At 42.5% G+C, this 12,164-nt stretch overlaps 1 protein-coding gene across 2 annotated transcripts in view; it reads right to left on the bottom strand.

Moving 5' to 3' along the window:
- The window catches only part of LOC144754714 (uncharacterized), a 520,145-nt gene that overhangs the window by 212,489 nt on the left and 295,492 nt on the right, over positions 1 to 12,164 (bottom strand). For both annotated transcript variants that reach the window (XM_078642863.1, XM_078642864.1), the window contains exon 5: positions 11,422 to 11,512. In XM_078642863.1, coding sequence (XP_078498989.1) covers positions 11,422 to 11,512 — 91 coding nt within the window. The remainder of the gene's footprint in view (positions 1 to 11,421; positions 11,513 to 12,164) is intronic.

Raw genomic sequence — 12,164 nt, 5'->3', positions numbered from 1 at the left:
GATTCTGTAGTAGCACTGCTGTACTCTTCCCTTGCTTTATATGGGGAAGCTGCGCAACCTCAAGCTCACTGCTTCCAAGACCATTTCTCGTCATTCCTCAGACTCTGATTCCACGACGCAGACCATGAATGACCCGGCTCCCCTTAAACCGGAGGTTACACATGGGGCAATTCCTAAAACTAATACTTCCAGTAAGCTTTTACAACCTGGCTCTACGAAACGTCTGAAAAAAGATCCTCCCTCTCCAGGTTCCTTGTCGCACTCAGCGTCCATGGATCTTATCCTTGAAGAACTTCGTGCGCTTAAACCCTTCATGGCCGAAACCACTAAAACTCTGCAATTTCTTCATGATAAATGGTCTACTCTTGAATCAAGGGTTCTTTTGGTGGAACAATCTATGGAATCTCTTCAGACTTCTTGTGCAAAAATTTCGGTGTTGGAGAAGGATGTCTCTCTCTTAAGAAGGCAAACAGAGGAGTTGGAAAATAGAAATCGTAGAAATAACCTACGCCTTTATAATCTTCCGGAACTCACAGAAGGGTCAAATCCAACTGCGTTCTTCCAAACCTTCTTACCGAAAATTCTAGATCTTCCTCCTTCTTCTTCACTCAACATTCAACGCGCACATAGACTTGGTCCGAAAGTTTCCACCAAGCCCCGCGGAGTCATCATGCTGTTCTTGCAATATACTGACCTCCTTCAAGTACTTTCAGCAGCAAAAGCTAAAAAACAACTTATGTGGGAAGGTCACCGTTTATATCTTTCTCAAGATGTAGCTAAAGTAACAGCTGACCGTCGGAAGCAGTTCCTTGATTTACGTCCACGACTTCGAGATCTTGGTGCCAGGTTTGGTTTGCTTCATCCGTGCCTCTTCAAGGTGACCTTCAAAGATAAGACCACGACTTTCGAAGAACCACACGTCCTTGAAGAGTTTCTCCGTCATCATGAAGCCGAACACATGGACACTGCAAGACATGTTTAGTTATTTATGTTTTTACCCTGTTTGACTAAAGTGTTTATCTCTTTCTTATCCTACCGTATCTAGTTTTTGTTTTCTCCATCCCAGTGATTACATCTAGTCCTCATTTATTGTGCCTAGTACGGTGCATTTACATATTTCGTTTCTCATATGTCTCTATAACCTCCCCTTTTCAATTTTTCTCTTCCTACAGATCCCCTCCTCATGTTCCTCACCCTGGTGTATTTTCGCTCTCTTCAACTGCTCCTATGCTGGTTCCTCAAGTGTTCGGTCGCGTGAGTTTCCGTTGTCGATGTCGTCCTCTTCTGGCGTCGTCACCCCTCTTTCTTCTTCTGTATTTGCTGGTATGTTTCTTTCTTCTTCCCACTCCTTTCTATTTTCTCTATGTTATCTATTTTTTCTAATGTTCTTCTTACTATTTTCTTTCTTTACTCTTTTCTCAACCTTTCACTTACCTTACTCTCAATTTTTTCTCTTGCTTTATTTCTCTTACAGATTCTTTTTTGCATTCTTACTACTTCTCTCCCTTCTTCTCGACTTATTTTCTAATACATCTTCTCTTTTTTATCATTCTCCTGATACTTTATATTCCGAGTAGTTACCTGGAATGTTAAGGGGTTAAATAACCCCATTAAACGTCAAAGAGTTTTAACACATTTGACCAGACTTAAAGCAGATGTAGCTCTCCTCCAAGAATCCCACCTTACAGCATCGGAGGCTACCAAACTTAAACGTTGTTGGGTGGGTCACGTTTTTCACTCTCCTGCTTTAGGTAAGAAAAATGGTACGATTATATTATGTCATAAAAAGTTAAGTGTTTCAGTTATATCTCAAGAATGCGATGTTAATGGTCGTTGGGTTCTTATTAATCTTCTTATTGATAAAATACCTATAGTTATTTTCAATATTTATGCTCCTACAGGTGTTGATAAATTATTCTGCCTGCTATTTCTGATAAACTTGTTACCCTCAATGAACAATATGTTATTCTTGGCGGTGATTGCAACCAAGTCTTTGATCCCTTTATAGATAGGAATTCAAAAGTTAAATTTGTTCCTTCCAAAATGCATTCCCAATTTGTCACATCTATACAGAACAATGCTCTAGTTGACATTTGGAGGCTCTGTAACCCGGATCTCAGAGAATATACTTTCTATTCCCCCACTCATCACTCCCAATCACGTATTGATTACCTCTTCCTCAGCAAATCCTTAGCACAACTTGCCATTCACTCAGACATAGGCTCCATTTTAATTTCAGACCACGCTCCCGTTTTTGTGGATATTGACCTTATCCCCTTCTCCCCTCACTCAGGGCGCTGGAGATTTAATAACTCCTTACTTCTTGATTCCAACTTTTGCACCCAATTTAAAAATTTTACCACTGAATTTTTTACACTTAACCATCTTCCAGAATCTTCCTTTGTCATGGTATGGGATTCATTTAAAGCAGCTGCACGGGGATTCACCATTAATTTTGTTTCTCAAAAGAAAAAGCAATCAATCTCTAAATCAACTCAACTTTTAGATAAAATTAAGAAGCTAGAATATGCTTACTATCATTCTAACTCTGAATCTTCTCTTCGTGAACTTATATCCGCCAAATTTGATTTTAATAAATATACCACCAATGCTGCCTCAAATTCACTTCTTAAATGCAATTCCCGCTATTACGGTGGACGGAACAAGATGGGCAAACTTCTAGCCAATTATCTCAAGATACGAAAAGAAAGAACAAAAATCGAATCCTTACAAGGCCCGGCTGGTGTTTCTTTATTTAAAGACAAAGACATATTAGCTCAATTTGTTTCTTTTTACCAAACTCTTTATACTCCCGAATCTAATCCTGACCCTATTGATCTTCTTACATACTTTCAAGATATCCCTTCTCCGGACTCATCTCATCTTGACTTCCAACCATTAGATTTGGATATTACCCTTTCTGAAATCTCACATGCAGTCTCTATTCTTCGTCGAGGTAAAGCACCTGGGCCCGATGGTTTTACCATTGAGTTCTACAATCACTTTTCCTCCCTTCTTCTCCCTAAACTACTTTTGCTATTTCAATCCTTTGCGGCTTCCGGTTCTTCTCAGGGTACTTTCCAAGAAGCATTAATATGTTTAATACCTAAACCAGATAAAGATCATACCCTTTGTAAAAATTATCGCCCGATCTCCTTAGTAAACACTGATTATAAAATTTTCGCCAAAATTATAGCCCTTCGATTAGATCCTCTACTACCGGAACTTATTGGCCCTGAGCAGTCTGGATTCGTTAAAGGTCGCTTATCGTCAGACAATTCTCGTGTCTTCTTTAACATTTTGAGTAAGGCCTCCTCCCTTTCTACTCCCCTTGCCGCCATCTCCCTAGATGCTGAAAAGGCCTTTGATAGAATAGGATGGGATTTTATGTTTCTGGCACTTCGTTGGTTTGGTTTCCCCCCTAAATTCATTTCTCTTATTTCCTTACTTTATTCTAGCCCCCATGCTTCAATCTTTGCAAATGGTATGACTTCCGATTACTTTCCCCTTCAAAGAGGCGTACGTCAAGGATGCCCTCTATCCCCTCTTTTGTTTATTCTAGCTTTAGAACCCTTTTTAACTAAAATCAGACTCGATGATAATATTACTGGTTTTCATTATGGTTCTCAAAAACAAGCTAAATTATCGGTTTACGCAGATGATATCTTATTTTATTGTTCAATCCCCCAAACAACTCTTCCCTCCTTCCTTAATCAAGTTTCTTCTTTCTCAAATGTTTCAGGTTATCGCCTCAATACTGACAAATGCGAAATTTTACCCTTAAATCCTTTATGTCAAAAACATCTCTTTGACTCCTCTGGCTTTTCCTGGCAACCCTCTAAGATTAAATATCTGGGTATTTGGTTCGCTCCTCGTCTTTCCGACACTCTTAAATTTAATTTCGAATCTCTCTCTAATAAAATTACTACATCGATCAATCGTTGGAACCCTCTCTTCCTTTCCTGGTGGGGTCGTTTGGACTCCATCAAAATGATGCTAGCACCTTTAGTTCTCTACTCTATTTCCATGATTCCCATTCATATCCCGGACCACTATTTCAAGTCGATAGACTCTCTTTTATTAAAATTTTTGTGGAAGGGTAAAAAATCTCGAATAGCACTCTCTTCTTTGAAAAAGGATAAATCCCTCGGCGGCGTCAAATTCCCTAACTTTAAATCATATCATAATGCTTTTTCCTTAAAACAAGCCCTGCGGTGGCTTTCTTCTGATCTTCCTCATATTCCTTCTCTATGGCTCACGTTAGAATCTTCTTTTCTTCATCCTTATGAATTTGAAGAAGTCCTATCCTTTTCCTCTAAGGTATCATCCCTTCGTTCCCCTATCATTTCTCATTCCTGCTCTCTTCTTCGTCCCTATTTATTGTCCACATACCCTTCTGCTTCCTCCACTCACACCCAACCTATCTGGCATAATAAGCTCCTCAAAATCCGTAACCGCTCCTTATATTGGAAAACCTGGCATTCTCTTGGTTTCAAATGGATCTCCCAACTTCTTTCAGACACGCAACCTCTTCCTTTTCATGACCTTCAAACGCAATTTTCGCTGCCTTCTTCTTCTCATAAACAGTATTTATCACTGATTCCATCCCTTACCCAATACCTTTCTTCGCTCCCGATCACCAATCCTATCCCTGTCATACATCTTTCGATTTCTAATGCCTTCGACCAATCTCTTTCTGCTTCATTTATTTATAAATCTCTGCAGTCTTCTAACGATCGTACTAAATCTAAAGTTGAGTTGGCTTGGGAAAAAGATTTGTCTCAAATTTGGTCCTTCACTTTATGGGATAAAATTTGGTCTAAGATTCACAGTACATCCAGAGCTGCAAACACTACACAAACTTTATTCTTTATTTACAATCGTACACTATTCACTCCACTAACTCTGTCATCATTCTCCCCAGACACTCCCTCCACTTGTTGGTCCTGCCCATGCCCTTTGGCTGATTTGAAACATATGTTATTCGAATGTCCTCACATTTTACGTTTCTGGCATTTAGTTTGGTCCCAATTGCAAAAGATTTTCAACTTTACTTTTTCTTTTTCCATCATACACATTTTCTTAGGTTCCCTTTCTCCTGCTTTTACCGGGTCACACCACAAACATAAATTAATTGACCTCTTAATAGCAATTGCTTTTCACCATATTACATCACATTGGAAACAGGCTAAAGATGTCTCTTTTACTGCTTGGTGGAACGCAGTTTGCTTTAATCACCGTCTAGACACTAATTTTGTTTCCCCCATTTCCTTAGCAATCAAACGTGATCTTTTATGGCTCCCCCTTACTGAATACTTATCTAAGATTGCCAGGCCTCCTCCCACTTCTCCAATACGTAATATTGAAGTTCGTAAACCACCGTGAATGCATTTTCTTATTTGCTTATACTGTTCTTTATTGCATCTATTGTTTATCATATCATTTATATACTTTTATAATTCAAGATGTTCCCTCACTCCCCTATGTTCCTGACATTTATTGCTTATTCTATTTTTTATGTATAAGATAGCCTTAATACGTTTCGCCATTATGTAAGAGAGATTTCATGTTTCTCATAACTTTTGACTGTTTCTTCATTTTCTGTCTTTGCTTCTTTTTATTTCAATAAACTTCAAACTTAAAAAAAAAAAGTAGATACAAAGTAGGTACAACCTAGCTAACCACTTAGGGGGTTATTTCGATGTCAGGCCGAATTCTTTCTGCCCGACACTGACTCAGTCATGGGACCAACCGGCACCCGTTGGGTGGTCCCGACCGGCCCATTTCGCATTAATCTTTTTTCAATGGGAACTGGTATTACGGTTGTAAACCAGCCGTAAAACAAGCTCTCATTGAGAAAAGGGAGGTGCAGTTCATCCCTGCACCCTGTGGCATCCACCTCAAGGTGCCTGCCACAAAGTGCAGGGATCAACAGAAGGCCTCCAACCGGAGGCCGTGCACCAAAGGCGGCCCTCTAACATGCTTTCCAACATGGTTTTCATGTCGGACAGGCCGGCATGGAAAACATGTCGGAAACCGTGATCGTAATCTCAAGGGCAGAAAGACTCTTGAGATTAATTTTCGGCTTACAACTGGCAGATGGGTTCTCCGAGCCCGTCAAAAGCCACCCGGAATGACCAGTCGCTTTCCCTTCTGACCACCTCCATCATAATGAGGCATCGGTAAGGAAACAGAGAGGCCCATTACGATGCGGCCCTAAAGGCTACGACCTGTGGTCGGAGCTTATACGTGCTGTGTCATAATCAGCCCCTTGGTCTTTATTTACCCAAGAATTGACCCTGATTTTTGCAAGTTAGAGAACAGAATTATCTAAGGAACAAATGATGAAAGATACACTATCTGTCTCAGACTAGTATTAGGCATGTGACTCATTGGCCAATAGTTTACTCATTTATGGAAAGTTGAAATTCTTGAGCATCTCATTATCAGTACTGAAAGCAATGCAGAGAACGTTGAAGGATCACTGTCTCAGAGCCTGAAAGAGCACCCTTTTCTTGGGGATCCTTATTCCTAAACAATGTTAAAGTGGCGGGGTTGCCAGGTTGGCACACTTGGATTAAATCTGATTATGATTTTTTACCTTAGGCAGAATTGGTCATTCAAGAATGGATGTGTGCCGTATCTAACAGAACACTCTTTGGATTTACAGCACCTCTTACTAATAATTTCAGAAGAAAGCTCACTTTTCAATGAGCGTTTAGTATGGGTCAACACTCAAAACAGACATTTATTCAGTTTGGAATACATAGTGAAAAGTGTTATCATCTATAACCAGGTTCACTGGCATTGTGAGAGTCTGTGGCTGTAGTGTTTTCCGCATAATCGTGGTTTTGCCTCATGGGCCACACAATTCTATTGCATATTCTTCGGATTTTAGTAAAAAACATTGTTTCTAGTTCAAAAAGATTCAAAGTTACTAAAAATGAAACACATGCTGCTGTGCAATGGAAAGCCCTTTGTAAAGTTTAGACACCTACGAGAGATATTGCCTTTGTCAATGTCTTTTAGCCATGTTGTACAGAAGAGTAGCGAAACTGTTCCCGCTGTATTGGTTTTAGCTAGCAGAACAGGAAGCAACACAGAACACAGGTATGGGGGAGTGAAAAAACACAGGGGACAACAGTAGGAGGGAGGGGGGTCGGAGGGGGCAAGCAAAAAGACGGAGCACAATGGAAAAATCAGGGTAGGGGCTAACAACACCACAGAGCACAGTGGAAGAAGAGAAGTGGGTAGGTGCAAGCAACAGCATGGAGCAAACAACTTGGAGCACAATCGAAGGAGGGAGATGGGTGGGTAGGTGGGGGTAAGCAACAACACAGAACACAGTGGAAGAAGGGAGGGTGGGTGGACAAGCAACTACAGGGAGGGCAACAGAAAGAGGAAGACTGAGTTGCGGCAAGCAAAAACATGCCGTACAACAGATGGGTGGGAGGGTATGTGGGGCAAGCAACAACACAAAGCACAACAGAAGGGGGAGTGAGGCAAGCAACAAGACAGAGCACAACAGGGAAGGCAAAAAACTCAGGGCACAATGGGGTCAAGAAGCAACACAGAGGACAACAGGAGGGCAAGCAACTACACAGAGCACCAAGAAAGGAGCGAGGAAGAGTGGGGCAAGCAACAGCACAAACCATGATGGAAGGAGGGAGGTTATGTGGAGCAAGAAAGAACATGGAGCACAATAAAAGGGTGATTGGGGCAAGCAACAACATAGATCACAACGTGAGGGTAAGCAACAACACGGAGCACAACAAGCAATAACACGGAGCCCAATGAAAGGATGGGTGGGGCAATCAACAACACGGAGCTCAATAGGGTAGGTAACAACATAGAGCACAAAGGGAAGTCAAGTAACAACAAGGAGCACAACAGAAGGAGGGGGGATGTTGGGCAAGAGACAATATGGAGCACAACGAAAGGGTGGATGGGGACTAACAACAACACAGAGCACAGTAGGGAGTAAGGAGCAACATAGAGAAAAACAGAAAAGCAAGCAACAAAATGGAGCACAATGGGAAGGCATGGAGCACAACAAGAAACAACACTGAGCCCAATGGAAGGGTGGGTGGGGCAAGCAACAACACTGACCACAACGGAAGGGTGGGTGTGGCAAGCAACAACACAGAGCACAACGAGGGTCAGGTAACAGCATAGAGCACAAGGAGAGGGCAAACAACAACACTGTGCACCACAGGAGGGTAGATGGGGGAAGCAATAACATGGAGCATAACAGAAGGGCAAGCAAAAACACAGAGCACCACAGGAAGGCAAACATCAACATGGAGAACAACGGAAGCCGGGTGGGGGTGTGGGGCAAGCAACTACATGGGCCACAAATGAAGGACTGAGGAAGGTTGGGAACAGGCAACAACACGAAGCACAACAGCAAAAGGGTGCGAGCAAGCAACAACACATGGTACAACGGAATGAGGAAGGCTGGGTTCAAGCAAAAACACTGAGGACACAGGAGGAAAGAAGGGAGGGTCGGGCAAGAAACAGGCAAGCAACAATGCAGAGCACTATGGAGGGAGGGTGGTTTAGGCAAGCAACACGAAGGTACAAGTACACAGAAGAGAGCGGGAAACATGAGCTCTTGTGGGAGCTGACGCATATCACTAAGAGTGGGCCATGAAGTGTGTGGGGGAAAATTAGGGAAACAGCTCAAAAACACATGCACTCTCATGGAATGTTTCAGCAAAAAGAAAAAAGTAGTGCCCTAAATGCGATTAGTGGAAGGATAAGTACTTGGACATGATTCAGGGGAGGGTCAAACAGAAAAAGCCTGCGTGTGTTGACAAATCAGAAGCAAGCAAATTAGAGTGATGATGGACCCTATCAGTAATGGGTGAGCTCTAGGCCCACTGTAAGCTAACAAAATTTCTTGCAAACGAGATCTAAACCGAGATGTCTCAGGCACGTCGTGGCAGTCAGTGGAGTAGGGAGGGTGGTTCTGGGAGAATCCAGGACACCAGATCCAAGGAGGGCTTGGAAGCGGGCAAAAAGACAGGTTATGTGTACAAATGTCACTTCTTCATCCCCATAAATTCTAAGCATTCGTTCACTGATCATAGGGTAGTCTATTTTACCATTGCTATGGCTACTAGGTCAGACACTGTAGCCTAGTCATACACTTGTTCACACCTCACGCAGATGTGCGTCTCACCCCCAATCCCCCCAGCACCCTCCCCCCCATTATTATCTACCAGCATTGATTCTTTAAGGTAGTATCTTGCTCAGAGGACAAATTAACACCATTACCTATAATGACCTCCTGGCATCATTAGCCATCAAATTAGGTAACATAACCTCACTACCTACTAAGAAAGTGGTATCATCTCAATGGCTGTGTACAATCAAGGTGTGTGTGCATGCATGTGTGGAGGTCATAGACTCAAAGTCTAGGGGAGCCACAATCCCTGCCATGGGCATGTAAGAATATACATGGGTGACAATCTAGAAAACGTACTGTAAAGCGCATGTTCACCTCGAGGGGCTCTTGGAACTATATAAAAGACTGCTACTTCAAGACAAGTCCCAAGAGGAGGGGCTCAATTACATATGTGTGTGAGGGCACGGGACACAAAAACCCACAGGCTGTTTATTTTACTTTTCGAACACCCTAGTTAGAGAGGAGGGTAACTTAATATTTAACAGGTGGGTGGTAAATGCACAGAAGAGTGTCAAGCGAAGCAACAGAAACATACAATGTTTCAGAAAAGGGCATGCAGAGAGTGATTCCATAGGTAAAGCTGGAGACCTCATAGGGGGGAGTCAAGAGCAGACCGGGAAGTGAGCAAACGGAACGGGCCAGGCTTTCCTAGTCATCAGGAAAGGGGCGAGGAGAAAGATGAGAATCTGAAATCTACCCTCATTTTGGCAATGTGTTTAACCTATTCAGGGGTGGAGGAGGTAATTGTGTTTCACAGAGACGTTATTTGTGGAGTTGCATCAATATATAGGCAATCTGAGAAAAAGTGAATTTCTACAGAACAGCGCATTTCCTCAGTACATTCCTGTAGCACGTCCAGGGACAGACATACACCATTTCAATAGCACAGAAGGATGGGCAGAACATCCCGTGACCCTCTCCAACTGTCCTGTGCAGTACACAAGGGAAAACAGTTCGGTCTGTCGAAAAACAGGCATAGGGGCAGGGCACAGTGGGGACAGGGTATGGCACCGTCACAAGATGAGCGTGAAGGAATTCTCAGTGGGGCAGATTGTACAGCCAAGATGGCGAGCTGGCAGAAAAGAAACAAACATAAGCATTGGCAAAACCAATCGGTGTAGCCAACGAGAGAGCTATTGGCCTAGTCAAGGTTTTGTTTAGCCATGTTGGACAGCAGCGTGACTGTTGTGCAGCACGGCTGAAAGTAAAAACCATGGCATAGCATTGTAAAAAAAATAAATAAATTCTGCCATTCTGAACAACAACCGTGCTGTTGTACATAGGGAGAGGGAGGGGAGGGTGAGAGAGGGCAAGCAATAATATGGAGTAAGGGGGTAGAAGGACAGGTGGGAGATGACCTGCAAGCACATACACTCATATGGAGTGTTCCAACTAAAACGATAAAGCAATTCAGGCTCAAAAGCACACACAGGGGAAGGACACTCACTGGGCATGGAAGCAGTACTTGTGCCATGTTCCATGGGAGGGACAAGAAGAGGAAATGAAGTTGTCATATGCTGATCAAAGAGAAGATGAAGCCAAACAATTGTAAGCAAAGGCGGCATTCTAAGCCCTCTGTAAGCTAGCAAAATGCCTTGTAAGTGACAACACGAGCACTATCTAAGGTGAAACCTAAAAAGGACATTAGGACACATCCTTGAAATTTGTCAATATATAGAGGATTTGCAGATTTTTACTGTTATAACAAAACATCTAAGTAACCACTTAAGTTCTTCACTGGCAACTAAATGTAAACAAACAGAAGTGTGAAGCCAAAAACAAATGCAGTTAACAGAGGTTTGCAGACATGAGCAGACTGGTTGCAATTCAAATAGGGCTGTGGGTTCTCATCAAAACCAATGAAACGTCCTCTTCTCATAGGACTATACCTACAAAACATAAAGTGGCCGCTGCAGTAGAACACTGTTGACCATTTCCATACACCTTATGACAAACCTAATTGAACTTCAACTACCAACAGGTTACACTATCTTTCAAGTCAATGATACTTCGCTTTTCAAGCTCCTAAGGATGAAGGGTGCAACCAGGACAGGTGGAATTTTAAACTCTAATCAATATCGTACACTGAGATCTCTACAGAAAGTGCACTGAGACCCCTAAGAAATGCTATCGGTATAACATAAAACACAACATAAATAAAGAGCATACAAAGAAAGAGAAAGAAGGAAATCAGCCACATGGAGGTTTGAATACTCCTTAATCTCACATACCTTGTCCTCCTCCTCTCTCCGCTGGCACTCCTCTGCTTTCCTGCGTAACTCCTCCTGGATCACACGGGCGTACTCAGAGTCCCTTTCTTCACTAAAATTAGATTAAGACAAAACAAAGTGTCTGATCTTGACTCATTTGACAACCAAAGTAGGGGTAACAACATGTGACATGCCCAATGTGACCAGGATTCACATCTGATAGTACAACGAGAAGCTATATATATCTTTAGAACACACATGCAAAAAAACTAAAAGCCTGACAAAAGTTGGAACAGAACTTTCAAGCCCTATACAGAGAGATGATGGTTTGATCAACTAGGCTTGGCTGCAGAGAATCTATTACTCACATCAGGGTATGTGTGGAGAGTAATAAGGAAGAGAAGTTCAGCAGGCAAGCTGTATGGCATGGGATAGGCAGTCTCATGTGATGACCCCCATTTTGAGGACCTTAGTCATTCAGCTGTAGAACCTATTCCAAATGAGGAATCATGCAACAAGCTTCAATGTGCACCCCTTCTGAGGCAAGAAGAGTTTGTCCATAATGCTCTTCTGCTACTGTCCTGGTGTGCGCTATGACATCTTTTTCCTGTTCTTCCTCTCACAGCACTGCTTGGAAAATTCTTACGATGAAAAGATGAACAATTTGAGCTATTGGAGGAGTGTCCTAACTAGGAATAGGTGGAAAGCTGTCCTGGAAAATGAAAGGTGGAGTCCCCCCAGCCCATCCCACCGCCCCCCAAGTT

Source organism: Lissotriton helveticus, chromosome 5_1 (assembly GCF_964261635.1).
Source record: "Lissotriton helveticus chromosome 5_1, aLisHel1.1, whole genome shotgun sequence".
In the NCBI taxonomy this organism is placed as follows: Eukaryota; Metazoa; Chordata; class Amphibia; order Caudata; family Salamandridae; genus Lissotriton; species Lissotriton helveticus.
This window is presented reverse-complemented; position numbering and strand designations above follow the sequence as displayed.